The following is a 15946-nucleotide window of genomic DNA, read 5'->3' on the forward strand; positions in this document are numbered from 1 at the left end:
CAGTGGAAGATTTGTAAATTTTCAAGTATTTGTAGCATGTCCAGCAAGTGGAGGTCCCAGAAGGTATATAGAAATTCATTCCTAGAGTGTCATATCCTTCACATCCCTCTACCTCTATATAGCCCCTTTGGTTCCCAGCAGAATGAACAGCAGATTTTTTTATTTGTACTGTATATCACTGGTTATGTAGAATTTGTATCAGAAGAATAAGATTAAGAAATTTGTTAGTTTTCTAATAGTTTGCCTTGATTTTATTTCTTAATAATGCCCCTGCATAAAAATATAATTGTCTTCAAAGATGATTACTGGAGTATGGGATGCCTGGTTGGGTACTATAATCAAATTTCTGTTCATCCCAAAACTTGGCAACAGTATAACAATATCTTGATAATCTCATCATTTAGAATCTGGTTAGTTACCCTAAATGACTACCTTTGGCTTTGATCTTATCTAATGAAAGTTTATAGAAGCTAGAATGTTACCTTTACTAATACTCTTTTGCTAATTTTACCCTGCCTTTGATAAACAGCTGCCTTCTTGCTGTTGTTGTTCACTGTTGGCATGCGTGTAGGATACGAGGTCTAAACTTCCCTCAAGAAATCCAAACCATGGTAAATAGAAAATAACTATGGCCTCTGAGTTGGGGGCATAGGGGAAAATTGTGGCAGCAATGGCAGTATATTCTGATATTAAGCTTACTGACATTCTGCTGCTGTCTTTAAAGCATGCTTTCCTTTAGAATCATATGTCCATGACTGCCACTCCAGTCCCTGTGCATTCTGACTTTTACATAGGGTTGCCACTTGGAAAATACTGTTTCCTCTTGCAGCATGGATCAAGTGCTTGGGGGCCTGTAAATTAACTGGCAAAATTAGTTTATACAGTGAATTCTAGACTTAGTAATGAGTAACTTTCTCATTAGCCAGAGGTACAGGTTTACATATAAACCTAACACCAAACTGTGAGGGGGTTTAGGGCTTCATTGGAAAAGTATGGAAGGTTCTGTTGAACTTAACAAAATGGGAGGCAGTGGGCAAGGTTGGGGCTTCATTGGGAATGATTTCTTGGACTTTTTTGTTGCTGACGGGAAGCTGAAATCAGGCTTCCCAGTGCTGTGGATCAGTGTTTTCCCAATCAGTAAACTCTTTTGCAGAGGGGTCATTCACAACTGTGTTTTCAGGCTACTCTGCTTAAATTTAGATATTTATTTCTGTGGCTGCTGATTGTTTAGATGTTTTTAGTTTAAAGCAATTTTTTATCAGTTTGGTGGACTATTAATCCTGTCATCACTCTGGTGACTGTGTGACATACTAACAGAAGGAGAAAGAAGAAAGGAAACATTTATACAAAGAAAAGTGAAAGCTTTCCTGGAAACCCAATGGTAGAAATCAGCTTGTTGCATTGCCAACTTTTTCTCACTGAAAATAGCTAGGGGAAAGGGATTGGTCAGCCAACAGTGCCTTCCATAGGATTTCATAAACAGATAAAAGAAAATTTGGAATGTGGAGGGTCGTAATGTTAGGAGTTGAGTTTGTCCTCCTTGATTCTTGTCCCCGCTGCAACAAAGAATTGAAAGGCAGGGACACAGTAGCATACTAGAATGAAAAGTTTTATTTGAATACACTCCAAGGGAGGAGTGGGCCAGAGTCAAGGTAGACAGAGCAAGAAAGAGAAGCTCATTGAACTCCAGCTCAGCATTGGACAAATCCCTTGCCAGCTCCTAAAGCGAGAGACTCCTGGTGTCCATGCCGCAAAACTGAGTCCCTACCACTCCAGGATTTGGGGGAGCCACAGAGCACTGGATCGAGTGAGATTATGTTCTGAGAACTTCCCAAAGGCAAAGAAAGGAGTTTTTCAGGCAGGCTACTAAAGTTCATCTGACGGGAACTTGCAAGCCCAAATCAGAGCTCTCAGCAGCCCCTCCCTACATATCTGAAGTAGGACAGAGACAGAGTGAAGACTTGTGCTTAAGTCTGGAGAATAGAATGAAATAGCAAAGTGACAAAAACACTTACCACTGGAAGAGTACAGAGACAAAATGTAGTAAGTTGAGCAGTGAGAAGTTTTTATTTAAGGCAAAAAGGTACACACTTGAAGGAAGGGCAGTGTGGGCAACCTCAGAGAAGAGGTGCCCCTAATGTTTTAGGGTCTGGGGTTTTATAGGGCTTTGGGGGTAGGAGTCAGCATAAGGTATAATGTATACAGGTGATTCATAATTCCTTTGAAATTCTGTCTTAAGAATAGGGTTATTTAGGTGACTGTGTTAGTCTAGATCCTGGCATTCTTTATCCACATAGGTTTATTTACACTTCAGAGGTCTATCTCCTGCCCTGGTTATAAAGTTACTTGATTAAAGGGCTGGAAGAAGAGGAAGAACGGCATATGGGTTAAGTTAAAGAGTAAGCTGGGCCTTTTTTTTGCAGGCTAAGTAGATTTTACAGTGGCATGGTCTAATTGCTACAGTGAAGGCATGGGCTGTGCTTACATATTTTTCTTTATCTGGAGAATATCTGGACATTGCAAGTTGCTCCTGGCCTTTGGAACTTCAGTTAACTCATTAACTCTGTGAGTCCTTACTGGATGTCCGGTTTTACCTGGTTAACTCTTTGAGTCTCTTTTACTGGGCCCTACTGGTGTTATTCTCCCTCCACCCACTCATATCTTGTCTTTCTGCCTGACATTACTATGAGGTTGCCAAATTTTTATTTCTTTTGTGTTCTAAGGCTCACAGCTTTTGTATAATGTAGTTTATCACTTTTTGTTTTCCAATCCACTTTATCTAGTTATGTTAATGAAAATGGAAGTGGAACCCTCAGTGCCCTTTCCTTCAATTTGTAAGTAGTCTGGGGAAACTGAAAGGAGCTGAGGGAACAGATGGAAAGAACAAAGCTCATAGTGTCTTAACTGCAGAGTACTGTTGGGTACTCCGCTCTGACGTCTAGGCTTGTACAGCTTGGAAGTCTGATTATGGAACATAGGGCATTTCAGGAGTTTCTCTAGGGGCTATGTTGGGAATCAATGAAAACACCACTATGGACTCTGGTAACTTCACAAACCACATCCTTGACAATGTGCTAGGTGATAACAGGATATACAGATGATTATCACTCTTGCCTTTGTGAAATTTTTGTCTGATGGGATGGAGTTTAGTCAGTACACCAATAAAGTATGTAGTTAAGACAGTGAGCTTCAGAGGCAGACCTGAATTCATTCCGATGTATGCTACTTAGTACCCGTTTCTTTAAGTTGCTGATTCTCCCTTCTTCATTATGTAAATGAAGCCCACTACCACCTCATAGGTGTTTAGAACCTTTTAAAAGAAATGATGTTACCATTTTGCATAAAATTAAGTTCTTGCTGTTAATAATAATGCCATATGATATGACATTGTTGTGCTAAGACCAAATTTATAGTTAGAAAGATTTTCTCTGGTTTGATGGGGAAGAAGCAGCAGAGCTTCATGGGAAAGATGCCATTTAAAATGGATCTTGAATCATGGATAGAATTTATACGGTGGCAGGCATAGGAGTAAGATTTCCTAGAGGGGGAAGAATGAACTATGAACAAAATAAAGAAGTTGGGAGAATGCAGGGTGTCCTGAAAGTGGAAATACCCTTCAGTAAACTCCATATTTCCACTACAGCCCCACACCACCTTCACTGGGAAATTACCTAAGTTGGTGAAAGATATTATCTGGTGTTAATTCAGCCCTGCTCCCCTCCATCTTCCCCATCTAAGAACACATTTAGAGACCTTCTTAGTGACTGAAGTAATTACTTCTGCATTCTGAATATCCGTGCTGTTCTTCATGTCCTGCCCCACCAAGACTAGGTTGGATGCATATTTCTTGAGAGCAGGGGAGTATGTTTTAATCAGTTTAGCTTGTTAAACTCAGCTTCAGTATTGTCCTTGCACCTAGTAAATGCTGAACTTATTTCAGGAGATGGATGGTGGGTGCTAAATGCATAAAAGAAGTTCCAACTAAATTAAAACATGTTTTAAAATGCGAACTTTTGAAAGAGATGATTGAGACCTTTGTGGATCCCCACATTTGTAAATACCCCTGTATCATATAATTTTCTCATTTGGAAAATTGGGAGTAATGAATATTTAATAAAATAAAAAACTTAATTACATTTTATTTTATTTTCTTATTGTTATTTTTTATTTTGGTATCATTAATCTACAATTACATAAGGAACACTATGTTTGCTAGACTACCCCCATCATCAAGTTCCCCCCACATACCCCATTACAGTCACTGTCCATCAGCATAATAACATGTTGTAGAATCACTACTTGTCTAATCTGTGTTGTATAGCTATCCCTGTGCCGCCCCCACACATCATACATACTAATCATAATGTCCCCTTTCTCCACCCCCGCCCCCCGTTATTCCTCCCTTCCCACCCCTCCTCCCAAGTCCCTTTCCCTTTGATAACTGTTAGTCCATTCTTGGGTTCTGTGAGTGTTCTGCTGTTTTGGTCCTTCAGTTTTTTTCTTTGTTCTTATACTCCACAGATGAGTGAAATCATTTGATACTTGTCTTTCTCTGCCTGGCTTATTTCACTGAGCATAATACCCTCTAGCTCCATCCATGTTGTTGCAAATGGTAGGATTTGTTTTCTTTTTATGGCTGAATAATATTGCATTCTGGATAGGTACCACGTCTTCTTTATCCATTCATCTACTGATAGACACTTAAGTTGCTTCCATTTCTTGGCTATTGTGAATAGTGCTGTGATAAACATAGGGGTGCATATGTCTTTTTTGAACTGGGCTGCTTGCATTCTTAGGGTAAATTCCTAGGAGTGGAATTACTGGGTCAAATGGTATTTCTATTTCGAGTATTTTGAGGAACCTCCATACTGCTTTCTACAATGGCTGAACTACTTTACATTCCCACCAGCAGTGTAGAGGGTTCCCCTTTCTCCACATCCTCGCCAACATTTGTTCTTGTTTGTCTTTTGGATGTTGGCCATCCTTACTGGTGTGAGGTGATATCTCATTGTGGTTTTAATTGGCATTTCTCTGATGACTAGTGATGTGGAGCATCTTTTCATGTGTCTGTTAGCCATTTGAATTTCTTCCTTGAAGAACTGTCTGTTCAGCTCCTCTGCCCATTTTTTGATTGGATTATTTGCTTTTTTTTTGTTGAGGTACATGAGCTCTTTATATATTTTGGATGTCAACCCTTTACTCGATCTGTCATTTATGAATATATTCTCCCATATGGTAAGATGCCTTTTTGTTCTATTGGTGGTATCCCTTGCTGTACAGAAACTTTTCAGTTTGATGTAGTCCCACTTGTTCATTTTTGCTTTTATTTCCCTTGTCCGAGGAGATATGTTCATGAAGAAGTCATCGTGTTTATGTCCAAGAGATTTTTGCCTATGTTTTTTTCTAAGAGTTTTATGGTTTCATGACTTCATTCAGGTCTTTGATCCATTTCAAATTTACTTTTGTGTATGGTGTTCGACAATGATCCAGTTTCATTCTCTTGCATGTAGCTGTCCAGTTTTGCCAACACCATCTGTTGAAGAGGCTGTCATTTCCCCATTGTATGTCCATGGCTCCTTTATCATATATTAATTGACCATATATGTTTGGGTTAATATCTGGACCCTGTATTCTGTTCCACTGGTCTGTGGGTCTGTTCTTGTGCCAGTACCAAATTGTCTTGATGACTGTGGCTTTGTAGTAGAGCTTGAAGTTGGGTAGCAAGATCCCCCCTGCTTTATTCTTCCTTCTTGGGACTGCTTTGGCTATTCGGGGTCTTTGGTGGTTCCATATGAATTTTAAAACTTTTTGTTCCAGTTTGTTGAAGAATGCTGTTGGTATTTTGATAGGGATTGCATTGAATCTGTATATTGCTTTCGGCAGGATGGCCATTTTGACAATATTAATTCTTCCTAGTGATGGGCATGGGATGAGTTTCCATTTGTTAGTGTCCTCTTTAATTTCTCTTGAGAGAGTGTCTTGTAGTTTTCAGGGTATAGGTCTTTCACTTTCTTGGTTAGGTTTATTCCTAGGTATTTTATTCTTTTTGATGCAATTGTGAATGGAATTGTTGCCCTGGTTTTTCTTTCTGTTAGTACATCGTTAGTATATTGGAAAGCAACAGATTTCTGTGTATTAATTTTGTATCCTGCAACTTTGCTGAATTCCGATATTAGTTCTAGTAGTTTTGGAGTAGATCCCTTAGGATTTTTTGTGTACAATATCATGTCATCTGCAAATAGTGACAGTTTGACTTCCTCTTTACCAATCTGGATGCCGTTTATTTCTTTGTTTTGTCTAATTGCCATGGCCAGGACCTCCAGTACTGTGTTGAATAACAGTGGGGAGAGTGGGCATCCCTGTCTTGTTCCCGTAGAGGAAAAGCTTTCAGCTTCTTGCTGTTCAGTATGATGTTGGCTGTGGGTTTGTCATATATGGCCTTTATTTTGTTGAGGTACTTGCGCTCTGTACCCATTTTGTTGAGAATTTTTATCATGAATGGATGTTGAATTTTGTCAAATGCTTTTTCAGCGTCTGTGGAGATGATCATGTGATTTTTGTCCTTTTTGTTTATGTGGTGGATGATGTTGATGGATTTTCGAATGTTGTACCATCCTTGTATCCCTGAGATGAATCCTACTTGATCTTGGTGTATGAGCTTCTTGATTTATTTTTTAATTCAGTTTGCTAATATTTTGTTCAGTATTTTTATATGTATGTTCATCAGGGATATTGGTCTGTAATTTTTTTTGTGGTGTCTTTACCTGGTTTAGGTATTAGAGTGATGCTGGCTTCATTGAGCAAGTTTGGAAGTATTCCCTCCTCTTCTATTTTTTGGAAAACTTTAAGGAGAATGGGTATTATATCTTCTCTGTATGTCTGATAAAATTCCGAGGTAAATCCATCTGGTCCAGGGTTTTTTTTCTTGGGTAGTTTTTTGATTACCGCTTCAATTTTTTTGCTGGTAATTGGTTTCTTTAGATATTGTGTTTCTTCCTTGGTCAGTCTTGGAAGGTTGTATTTTTCTAGGAAGTTGTCCATTTCTTCTAGGTTTTCCAGCTTGTTAGCATATAGGTTTTCATAGTAGTCTCTAATAATTCTTTGTATTTCTGTTGGGTCCATCGTGATGTTTCCTTTCTCATTTCTGATTCTGTTGATGTGTGTTGATTCTCTTTTTCTCTTAATAAGTCTGGCTAGAGGCTTATCTATTTTATTTATTTTCTCAAAGAACTAGCTCTTGGTTTCACTGATTTTTTGCTATTGTTTTATTCTTCTCAATTTTGTTTATTTCTTCTCTAATCTTTATTATGTCCCTTCTTCTGCTGATTTTACGCCTCATTTCTTCTTCTTTTTCCAATTTTGAGAACTGTGACATGAGACTGTTCATTTGGGTTTGTTCTTCCTTCTTTAAATATGCCTGGATTGCTATATACTTTCCTCTTAAGACTGCTTTCGCTGCATCCCACAGAAGTTGGGGCTTTGTGTTGTTGTTGTCATTTGTCACCATATATTGCTTAATCTCTATTTTAATTTGGTCATTGATCCATTGATTATTTAGGAGCATGTTGTTAAGCTTCCTCGTGTTTGTGAGCCTTTTTGTTTTCTTTGTTCAATTTATTTCTAGTTTTATGCCTTTGTGGTCTGAGAAGTTGGTTGGTAGAATTTCAGTCTTTTTGAATTTACTGAGGCTCTTTTTGTGGCCTAGTATGTGGTCTATTCTGGAAAATATTCCATGTGCACTTGAGAAGAATGTGTATCCTGCTGCTTTTGGATGTAGAGTTCTATATAGACGTCTGTTAAGTCCGTCTGTTCTAGTGTGCTTTTCAGTGCCTCTGTGTCCTTACTTATTTTCTGTCTGGTGGATCTGTCCTTTGGAGTGAATGGTGTGTTGAATTCTTTTCACAACAAATGCATTGTATTCTATTTTCTCCTTTAGTTCTGTTAGTATTTGTTTCACATATGTCGGTGCTCCTGTATTGGGTGCAGATATATTTATAATGGTTATATGCTCTTGTTGGACTGAGCCCTTTATCATTATGTAATGTCCTTCTTTATCTCTTGTTACTTTCTCTGTTTTGAAGTCTATTTTGTCTGATACAAGTACTGCAACAGTTGCTTTTTTCTCCCTGTTGTTTGCGTGAGATATCTTTTTCCATCCCTTGACTTTTAGTCTGTGTATGTCTTTGGGTTTGAGGTTTGTCTCTTGTAAGCAGCATATAGATGGGTCTTGCTTTTTTATCCGTTCTATTACTCTGTGTCTTTTGATTGGCGCATTCAGTCCGTTTACATTTAGGGTGATTACTGAAAATTATATACTTATTGCCATTGCAGGCTTTAAATTCGTGGTTACCAAAGGTTCAAGGGTAGCTTCTTTACTCTGTCTAACTTAGCTCTCTTATTAAGCTATTATAAACACAGTCTGATGATTCTTTTTTGCTCTCCCTTCTTGTTCCTCCTCCTCCATTCTTTATATGTTAGGTGTTTTATTCTGTACTCTTTTGTGTTTACTTTGACTCCTTTTGTGAGTAGTTGATTTTACTTTTTGCCTTTTGTTAGTATTTGGTTGGTCTTCTTTCTTTGGTGTGATTTTATTTTCTGTATTGACATATATTTAGCCTTAGGAGTGCTTCCATCTAGAGCAGTCCCTTTCAAATATCCTGTAGAGGTGGTTTGTGGAAGCCAGTTCCCTCAACTTATGCTTGTCTGGGAATTGTTTAATCCCTCCTTCATATTTGAATGATAATAGTGGTGGATACAGTATTCTTGGTTCTAGGCCCTTCTGTTTCATTGCATTAAATATATCATGATATTCTCTTCTATCCTGTAAGGTTTCTGTTCAGAGGTCTGATGTTAGCCTGATGGGTTTTCCTTTGTAGGTGACCTTTTTTCTCTCTCCGGCTGCCTTTAATACTCTGTCCTTGTCTTTGATCTTTGCCATTTTAATAGTTATATGTCTTGGTGTTGTCCTCCTTGGGTCCTTTGTGTTGGGGATATCTGTTTGCTTTCATGGTCTGAGAGACTATTTCCTCCTCCAGTTTGGTGAAGTTTTCAGCAATTATTTCTTCAAAGGCACTTTCTAACCCTTTTTCTCTATCTTGTTTTTCTGGTACTCCTATAATGTGAATATTGTTCCATTTGGATTGGTCTCACAGTTCTCTTAATATTTTTTCATTCCTGGAGATCCTTTTATCTCTCTCTGCTTCAGCTTCTCTGTGTTCCTGTTCTCTTATTTCTATTCAATTGATGGCGTCTTGCACCTCATCCAGTCTGCTCTTAAGTCCTTCCAGAGATTGTTTTATTTCTGTGTTCTCCCTCACAAGTTGATCCTTTAGGACTTGCATATTTCTCTGCAGGTCCATCAGCATGGTTATGACCTTTATTTTGAATTCTTTTTCAGGAAGATTGGCTAAATCTATCTCCCCAGACCTTCTCTCGGGGGTTGTGTGGGTAATTCTGGTCTGGACCAAATTCTTCTGCCTTTTCAATGTGATAGAGGTAGTTGTAGGGAGGTAGCGCGTGTGTCAGCTGGGAGAACAAAGTCCTTTCCTGCTTGCTCATCGCCTTTCCCTTCTCCACTGCCTGTCATTTACCCGCACACCTGGAGCAGCCTCCAGATTAATGCCCTAACCTGCCATGGACGGGGTCGCCATCAGGGTAGCCCATAGCCCTTCGGGGAGTGGCAGGCACACTGTGTGTGCTCTCATGCGAGAACGGCGACCCTTCTTGCCTTGCCCTTGTTTCCTTTGCCTGCGCTAGGCAGCTGCGCACTGGCGATGGCCTCTGGATCTTGCCCTGGAGGCTTGCACGCCAGGAGGATATTCTGAGTGGTTGCTGTGGGCATGGCCGCTCTCCGGCTGCTCTGCTGCCGCGGGCGCCTACCGCCTCTCTCAGGCTGTTACTCTGTTTTGGCCCGCGCGGCCGCTCTCCAGCTGCTCCGCAGCCGCTGGTGCATGCAGCCACTCGACGGCTCCTTCGCTGCCGTGCGCACACTGGGTCACTGTCCTGCTGTTCTGCCGCCGTGGGCACATGTTCTGTTCTCCAGCTGCTCTGCCACTGTCGGATCCGTGCCGGCCAGGGGAGCAACTGGCAGGCTGCCTATCGCCATGAGGGGCTTCAGGGGTGCATTGCCATCCAGGGGCTGGGGCATCCGAAGTTCCTCAGAATTCCCAGCCTGCTGGGCTGAGTGTGCTGGTACGTTTCTGTTGCTGTCCCTTTAAGACTTTTAAAAAACACTCACTTTTCTTTTGTCCCAGGGAATCTGCTGCGGGGACCAGCTCTCAGATTTTACTTTTCCGTTTCTCTAATATCAAGCACAGCATGCAATGTGTGTCTGTGCTTCCGGTGCGGATTACTAGAGCTGTTTATTTATCAGTCCTGGGCTTCCACTCCCTCCCCGCTCAGACTCCTTTCCTCCTGCTGGGGTGTGTGGAGTGCTTGGGTCCCACTGGGCCGCGACTTGTATCTTACCTCCTTCATGAGGTGCTGAGTTCTCGCTGATGTAGATGTAGCCTGGCTGTTGTACTGTACCCACTGATCTCTCTTTTCGGAATAGTTGTTTTTGTTGTATTTTCAAAAATATATGTGGTTTTGGGAGGAGATTTCCGCTGCCCTACTCACACCGCCATCTTGGCTCGTCTTTCTCTTAACTAAATTTTAAGATGTACTTAAGAAGCATTTTTCAGTGTTTCCAGAAATGTACTTAGAGTTCAAAGGAAATGCACAATGTAGTCTTAGATCAAATTTTAGTATTAAAAAGAAGTAGCTACATACCAAAAAGTCATCCAGCTGTGTTCACATTGGGCTTTAAACATCTCTGATTCTTTTTTTACAACGAGTACCTGATTGCAGATGTGGGATAAGTACCCTGGTTCCTTCTCACTTAGGGCAAGATGGCTTTGAGGAATGTTCCACACTGTCTCCTAGAGATCCCCAGCATGATTGAGTCCTAGTTGTGTACAGCTGCATAACCAGCCTAACAACACCCTTGATTGGCTTCTTTCAATTCCCTGCCTCAATTCTCTGCTCCCTAATTGGAGTTTCCTAAGGTAACTTCCCAAATGACCTATTTGTACTAAAACTTTTGTCTCAGGGTGTGCTTCTGGGGAAATGCAATCCAAGACAGTAACGCAAGAAGTATTTTAATAAGAGTTCAAAATTTTAAAGTTAGGATATAGGTTTGGAAAAATTTATTCGCAAGGATCAGTGTGAAAATTACTTTTTTAAAAAGGGAAGATTTACTGAAACTGATTTACTTGTTTATAATAAAGTACATAGTAGGTACTCAAAACATTTGCCCTTTTTGAAAAAAAGTGGGGTATGTAGCTAGTTCGTATTTGGAGGCCAGAGGTCAAAATGAATCCTGATAACCATATCTTTGTTTTGTACTGCAAAAGGAATCGCTAATGTTTAAAGCCCAAAATGTAAATGACTACATGCTGTTTTAGGATGTGAATTTTTTTTTTAATACTAAAATTCGTTCTAGGTTCATACTACACATTTTCTTTGAATTCTAACTGCCATCTGGGCAACACTGAACATAAAATTAAATCTAGTTCAAGAAACAGAATGAAACAGAGAGAGAATACAGATACAAGCAAGAGAGGCTAGGATAACATAGTCTGGCATTTTTGTATTCCTGAGTAATAGGTTTTTATTTTAGATTTGCCCACTGAATTTTGCTGACAGATTTTTTTAAATTTCAGGACAGGTTTGGTTAAAAAGAAACCAGAGAGTGAGAATCTCTCCAAGTTGAATGGATTCTGTGCCATCTGCTGACTAATCACTATTATTTTGATGTTTAAAACATACACTGTAAATGTACTGTAACTCAGGATAGAGTTTTAATAACTTAAAACATCTTGGATACCATTTTATATCAATAATGTCATACGCATTAAGCATAAATGCTTTTCCTAAAAGATTCTTTTTCCTTTTCTTTACAGAATGCTGCCTTTTTATATGGTCTTGGTTTGGTCTACTTCCATTACAATGCATTTCAGTGGTAAGCTGACATAAAACCAGTAACTCCAATTGTTTCTAGTAAATGGCTTGTTTTGTTTTTGTGTGTGTAGTGTGTGTGTGTGTGTAATGAATATAAAATATTTTAATGCCACTAATCCTACATTTTTCAAGTATCTCTTTAAATGATTAGATTGTTCCTTTACAGATAGTGACCCATTTTTAGTTTATTAGATTTGTATACATTCCTAAAAGAATCTGGTATTAGACTATGATTAAAGAAGACAAATTAGACAGCTTTTGGAATTTCTTAGTCACTCATTATGGACCAGTGGTCTTAAGGGTACAGTATTCAAACTGGGGAATGACTGTGCTCTCAGATCTCAACGTCTATGATAACCAATACTTTTACTGTTTCAGACTTCTAGACAAGATTGACTGCTCCTTTCCCTCCTGCCTTCCCAACACACATACTTACCATACCTACACATAGGCTAGTAGTTTTCAGTTTCCAGTACCAGATTATAAACTGGCAATTCTCTCTTACAAAATATGAATAATGGTATTATCTTCAGAGTCAGAGACTAAGTATGATAGTAACACATAATATTTTGTAAACTGTAAAGTCTTACGACCCTGTTTTTATGGCCTTTTCCCCCTTCTTTTTCTGTTTACCAGTCAAGGCAATAACATTCTCCAGTGGAAAGAACATAGACTTTGAGTTGAAAGATTGATATTCTGTTCTCAGCATTGCCACTTAGTTTGATCTTGAGTTAAATAAGGAGTTCTCTCATTTGTGTGTGTGTGACTTTAAGTACGTTGTCATCACTTACCTTTTCTACTTGAGTTTTGATGATCAAATGAGATAATGTACATTTGATAAACTGTAAACATTATATAGACATTTTTTATTTGAAGTACATCTGATTTTGTAGAATCCCTTCTATTCTCAATAATTTTAAGCTGAATGAGTGCTTATGAGAGTCCAAAGGAATGTTTTGGCATAAGGTTAAAACTCTTGTCATCTATGTGTTGGCACCCTGAATATTTAGTACAGAGCTTTTAGAAATGCATTGGCAATGATTTGACACGATTTCCCTAAAGATGAAAATTCAGACATAGATGACTTTTCCTATATGCTTTATCCTCCCTCTATACTCTTGGTCCTATTGGTTTTTGATCATCTATGGAAGCATTGTTAGAGAACACTGTATGTGTATATAAAACATTACAATCATTCACATTACTCATTTTTTTGGTAAGCTTTATAATAAACTCTAATGGATCCTTATAAAGAAGCTTTGTAGTTTAATTTTTTCTCTTAAATTATCCATTACTGTAGAGAAATCCTAAACTTAAGCCTCCTAGCTTCATGTCCAATATATCATATTTAAAATCAAGGGTAAAGTAGGACTGTCTTAAAATCTCTTTTTATAGAATTCACAATACTAAGCTTTTAGAACCATAAGTGGTCCTGGAGATAACTTAGTTTTTTTCCCTTAATTTTGTAGATGCAGAAAGCTGTGAGAGACAGAGAAAGAGAGAGAGAGAGAGTGTGTGTGTGTGTGTGTGTCAGTCAGTATTACATAACTGTTTAATTAGTGCCAGAGGCAAGCTTATGCTGATTCCCCAATCTAATAATTTTTGTTATTCTCTGTCCCCAATTTTGAAGATTGACAGGTGGTAATTTTTAAATCAATATTTGTGGTTGTTCTCCTGGGCATGTTGGTACATTCCTTATGGCCAAATTAGGTGAAACTCAAGGCAAGGAACTCTACAGTGTAGGAATGGAAGTGTATACCTCACACCAGCCACTTTTCCAACTACCATGATAACTTGTGAGCTCCCTGTACATTAAAGATAAGAACATAAAATCAGAGGTGAAAATATCATCAGTTTAAAATTGGATTGCTGTAATAAGTATGTGGCCATGTCAGTTTAAGGGGCTTATAGCTGTGGGAAATTTAATCATTTGATTCCTTATCTACATACAATTTCCATGTCCTTCAGGTGACCTAGGAAATGAAATTGAATGAAAGAAGGACAATGCAGTGTCAGAATAAGTGTCTTCTGGTCTATTAATCCTGTCCTGGTCTCTGCCATATTCTCATATCTTGAGTTTCAACCCTAGCTGCTTCCTAGAATCATAGATCTCACACCCTCTCTGAATCCATCTTGATGGTCAAATGTGTTTTCACAGTTCTGTCCCCCAACTTTTGCTTTAACTTTTGCTATTTCTTGAATAGCCACAAAATCAAGAAGCTTGGTATAGGTGCTTGGTAAGAGCTAATAAGTACAGCTTTAAATGGTAGGAATTTCTTAGGTTAAAACTGTATATGTGTTTTATTTGTTGTATCTATAGGTATCTATTAATTGCTGGGATCAGGCAATTGCCTTCTTTTAATTTCACAACTAATTATTTGGGATTTGTTAAAAAAATTTTCTTGAGTGTTGTGTGCCCTTTTTTGTACTGTCAGCGCTTTAAGAATCTGTTGTCTCAATGTTGTATATCTCTGGCACATTTATAATTTAAGTAAAATTTGATAATTTGGTAGTTGTGTCCATTGGCTTTTGATTAGTTTATTTGATAATTAATGTGTGTGACCAACGTTTGTTGGGGTTGGCAACAGTGAATTAATATTTTATTAAGTGGTTTAATTAAGTGTAGTTTATCTGTTTACCTATTTGTCACCTTTCTTGCCATATTATACTGCCAGTTTTTTGTCTTGGAGTTGATTTTATTGGTTAGCCTCTAGATCAGCTCAGTTACTTGGTCAGATTTTCCAGGTTTCAGTTGCTGCGTCTTCTTAGAGGTATAGAAAGTAGTAGAGCAACTGTTAACATTTTCACTGACTCAGCATGATTATTCAATTTTAATATCCTACTCAGTAATCTGGGACCAAGCTTAAAAAAAATGTCCAGAAGGAGAAAGAAGTGAACATACAAGCACAAAGTAAAATACATGAATCAGGGAGCTACAAATAATCTCTGTAAAGCCATTCTTTACATGTGCATGAATGTACACTCATACCTTCTCTTGGTTTTCACGAAGGTAGCAAACTGCTAGGGGTACCTTCAGCTGAGCTTCTCCTTGCCCTTACAGTAAGAAATTTGTTATCATTGGGTGAGAGCAATTGAAATGCATACAATAATAGATCATTACAACTATTTCTAAATGCATCCCCCATAAAGTCCTTGTCAGTCCTCTCTCTAGCCTGCAACCTTTTTATTCCCATTGATCAATATCAGAATGATGTTACAGTGACAAATGTAAGAGATATATAATTCTGTGCTGGAGTCATAAGATTTTTGGAAATTAAGGCCTGGTAAGGAAATTAGTGATTATTGTTATGTTGATATCAAAAAGGATTAGGGTAATGAAGTGGAGGTGAGTTCAAAAAGAGAGAAATGTTAACACAAATGAGTGAAAATACTAACAGATCTTTAGGATTCATTTCCCTAGCATTGTACCAGTTACAAGTGTTTTTAGGGTATAGGAATCTCTATTCTGTGTGGTTACTGCTTTGGGTACAGACATAGTAAGCCTAATGTAGTTGTGATACCACCATTAATTCTGAGGCTTGTCTGCTATGGAGTCTGGCAAAAACTTAATATATATTTTTGAGCTATCATAATACAAATTAATGCTCTTAGATCAAATGTTTTAGTTCTATTAAAAAACAATGTTAACGAGTTTATTATGTAAATTTCTGTTTTGAAAAAAGTAGCAGATAACTAAGGCAGTTCTTTTACCAGAACTTACCATAGATTGCCAAAGAGAATTTGGAAGTACTTAGACTAATTAAGCTTCAGGGAAATTATGCATAAAAAAATGAATCTTGCAGTAGGGAAGGGGAAAAAGTATCCCACTGTCTGGAGTGATGAAGTGAAAACTGTCTAGAGAGTAAAAGAACCTGGAGGTGTAATGCATTAGGGAATGTCAATGGGAGTAACTCAGTATATTGTATTTCTTCTAACTTAGCCTCAC

At 38.4% G+C, this 15946-nt stretch overlaps 1 protein-coding gene across 14 annotated transcripts in view; it reads left to right on the top strand.

The window, feature by feature from the left end:
* Positions 1-15946, top strand: part of KDM6A (lysine demethylase 6A) — a 258308-nt gene that overhangs the window by 147873 nt on the left and 94489 nt on the right. For all 14 annotated transcript variants that reach the window (XM_073227682.1, XM_073227683.1, XM_073227685.1 and 11 more), the window contains one exon: positions 11943-12001. In XM_073227682.1, coding sequence (XP_073083783.1) covers positions 11943-12001 — 59 coding nt within the window. The remainder of the gene's footprint in view (positions 1-11942; positions 12002-15946) is intronic.

The sequence above is a fragment of the Manis javanica genome, chromosome X (assembly GCF_040802235.1).
Source record: "Manis javanica isolate MJ-LG chromosome X, MJ_LKY, whole genome shotgun sequence".
Lineage (NCBI taxonomy): Eukaryota > Metazoa > Chordata > Mammalia > Pholidota > Manidae > Manis > Manis javanica.